This window comes from Nicotiana tomentosiformis, chromosome 3, assembly GCF_000390325.3.
Source record: "Nicotiana tomentosiformis chromosome 3, ASM39032v3, whole genome shotgun sequence".
Taxonomy (NCBI): Eukaryota; Viridiplantae; Streptophyta; class Magnoliopsida; order Solanales; family Solanaceae; genus Nicotiana; species Nicotiana tomentosiformis.
The window spans coordinates 33,993,359-33,996,996 of NC_090814.1; the positions used below are offsets into that span (position 1 = coordinate 33,993,359).

Here is a 3,638-nt window from a genome sequence, read left to right on the forward strand (position 1 = left end):
AGAATCATGTGAGAAGAGTTTTGGGTGACCTGCCATCCTTGCTAAACATTTGACCAAATAGGGCACTAATTAAGGCTGCTACCATGTTCTGGGACGAGAAAAGAGCCGTTTTTTGATTCGGCAATATAGAAAATGACTCCTCTCCTAGAAGAAATAGGAGGCTTCGCTAAGTTGCCATGGGATAGTCCGTAATTACTGGTACCAGAGAATCACACTCCTCACGGTTTTCTAAAGATGTTGAGTTTTAAGGAAAATGACGAGCTGCTCTGTTTTAAAAAGTCATACATCCCTTTTGAATTTCTTTATGAGCATTACGGGCATAGCAAGTCATATCGTCTTCATCATGAGGAACTTGCCATTACTTCATTGGATTGGACACGCTGTCGGGTTTATATGTTCATCGTCTGCTTCTTGGGGTTGTTGATATTTCCAATGAAATGGGGAAGGATTCATACTCGCTTATCCATGGTCGCCAGGACTTTGATGGAGGGCATCAAAGGACAAACTTATACTATCATCACTATGATATTAGCTGAGATGTACCGCGCTCTAGATCGGTGCAAGCAGGGATTTGGACACTTTAAGGGTTGTAATTTGTTACTACAAGTCTGGCTGCTGGAACACTTTCAGAGAGGAGAGTATCGTCAAGAGCTTCTGCGACGACCGTTGAATGACTACATAGCTTACTATAACCCAAAGAAAATGACGTTTATCCTAGACAGGTTTGCACAATCGGGAAATATTATAAGTTGGGTGCGTTTTTTCAGCAATCTGACGGACGAGCAGGTACATTGGATGTTCGAGTAGTTTCCTAGCAGTGAGTTCATCATCAATCAAGAGGGACTACTCATATGGTACTAATCAGGTTGCGAGGCATATATCCTTATGCTCCCATAAGGGTAATGAGGCAAGCGGGGAGAAAACAGGTCATACCTCAGGTTTCCAACATAGTCCAGTACAAGGAAGATTTCAAAAGAGACGTCATTCCATTCAAGTTCGAGGCACAACATATGTGGAACCAAAAGGTCATTGTGGAAAAAGAAATCATTGAGCCAGACAGGTATCATGCTAGACATATGTACTACTATCTATCATGGTTGGAGGATGACATAGCGGGAGACATCCATCCGGGAGTCAATTTGAAGGATAGGATCATAGATAAAGTAGCTGAAGAACATGTTAAGTATAGAAGGCTACGCAAAAGGGTGTTCGAGTCTGAAGCTAAACATCTGGAATAGCACAAAGTGAACATAGAAGCGATAAAAGAATGGAAGGATATTTCCACTAAGTCAACAGAAAGATTGGAATACTTGGAACAAGGATTGATGGAGCTCAGGGGAAAGATGAGAAAGAGACTCTCAAATTGTCAAGACACAGATGGCAGTGAAGGAGGACATCTAGCAAAAGCCTACTTACTGTTGGATATGTGCGATCTGGGAAACATGATTGATGGGGTCAAAAGAGCTAAGCACAGAGACTAGGAAATGATGTTCTTTACAGCTTTCTAGCTTAGCTTTAGATTTCGATTGTAATAAGGCTAAATGCCATTAGTAATTTTATTATTGTCGATTTAGTAATGGGTTGACTCATTTTGTCATTAATGAAATGATGCAAATATTGGAATCAATTTTCTCCAAGTCTACGTGTCACTTAGGCCTACCTCGGGCACAATGAGATCCCCAAATTAGGACGCGAATTATTGCATGACTTTGTGAAACATGTTTTAATATCCCAATCACTCTTTTAATATTCCTTACTGACTTGGTTACCTTTTGCCTTTTCTTTTCTTTTGATTATTCTCATTTCCAAAGGTTGGTTCGTGCATATTGGAATCATCAATATATCACACTAGATCCAGAGGTCCTCCACCACCTCCTCCACCAAGCGATCCTAAAGGCAAAAGTAAAGGGAAAGGGAAAATGGATGATTTGAGTGGTATCAGGAAAGACAATGCTACCATAGCGGAAAATGTTGAAACTTCAAATGGCCGAAATACTCCGGCACATAATGAATTGGTCTTTTGTCTGGAATAGAAAATCTTGAAAATACAAGGCGAGCTTGAGCGGGTCCGAAATTTGGCAAACCTCTCCCTCACTCTCAATGTCCCCGACATTAACCAACAAAACCTGACTACCCAGAACCAAACACCACAGCAAAACACAAACCCACCACCAAATCCACCCGCATCACACCAGTATCCCGCACCTCCCCAGAGCCCTAACCCACCACCAGTGCCGACTCCTCCACAACACCACCATCATTCAACTCAATACCCACAAACCACTACTTATCAAAATGCGCCACAACCTATTGCTGATCCCCAAAACTCAACCAATGACTACCATTATACCCAAGTACCAGGAATCCATCAAAGCAATCCGATATATGTGGAAACTTTACCTCACACCCCACAACAAATCCTATACATACCTGAATCAACTAAGAAGGACCTGCTCATTAAGAACATGGTGGAGTAACTCAAGAAGCTCACCGGTTGTGTTTAGAGTGTCGAGGGTAGTAAAGGTGTTGAAGGTCTAAACTATGAGGACCTGTGTATTCATCCGGATGTGGAATTGCCGGAGGGTTAAAAACCTCCCAAGTTCGAAATGTTCGATGGAACTGGTGATCCGAAAGTGCATCCGAGAATGTATTGTGACAAGCTCCTAGGAGTAGGAAATAATGAACAAATACGCATGAAACTATTCATGCGGAGCCTCACAGGAGAAACCTTGTCTTTGTATATCAGTCAAAATCCAAAGAAGTGGGTTAGTTGGGTGAGTATGGCATCAGACTTCATGGATAGATTCAGGTTCAACACAGAAAATGCGCCAGGCATTTTCTACATTCAAAACCTTAAGAAGAAGCCGATAGAAACCTTCTGCGAGTATGCTACTCGTTGGAGATCAGAAGCCACGAAAGTAAGGCCAGCACTTGAAGAAAAACAAATGAACGAGTTCTTTGTTAGGGCTCAACACCCGCAGTATTACGAAAGGTTAATGGTTATTGAAAATTACAAATTTTCCGACATCATCATGCTAGGAGAAAGAATAGAAGAAGGAATTAAGAATGGGATGGTGACCAATTTCGAGGCAGTGCAGGCCACAAACAAAGCCTTGCAATCAGGAGGCATTTCAAAGAAGAAAGAAATAGGTGCCTTGATGGTGGTACAGGGTCCTAAGTCTCCTCTCACATAACAAAACACCTCCACCCACATACCAACCTTCACCCCCCAGATACCAACAGCCCGCTACCACCTACCATGCCTATAATACTCAATCTACATATTACCATTCACCACCACCCACCCGCCAAAACTACCAGAAGCCACGACCAAATTTTGTTCGCAGACCACTAAAACAATACGCCCCAATTGATGAACCCATAGACTAACTGTACGAGAGACTAAAGGGCACTGGTTATGTTACTTCCATCCCTGCTGTTGTTATGGAGAATTCCTCCCAGTGGATCAACCCCAACAAAACATGTGCCTATCATTTAGGCATGAAGGGTCATACCATCGATGAATGCCGCACACTAAAAGATAAGATTCAGACGCTAATCGATACTAAGGTCATACAGGCAAAGGAGGCTACACCAAATGTTCGTAACAATCCTCTCCCGGATCATAGAGGTGAGGG

General features: G+C 42.5%; 1 protein-coding gene across 1 annotated transcript; it reads left to right on the forward strand.

Moving 5' to 3' along the window:
• The first annotated feature begins 2,606 nt into the window (after positions 1 to 2,606).
• Positions 2,607 to 3,194, forward strand: LOC138907599 (uncharacterized). Its single transcript, XM_070198201.1, has one exon. The coding sequence runs from the start codon at positions 2,607 to 2,609 to the stop codon at positions 3,192 to 3,194; it is 588 nt and encodes a 195-aa protein (XP_070054302.1).
• Positions 3,195 to 3,638: the final 444 nt, after the last annotated feature.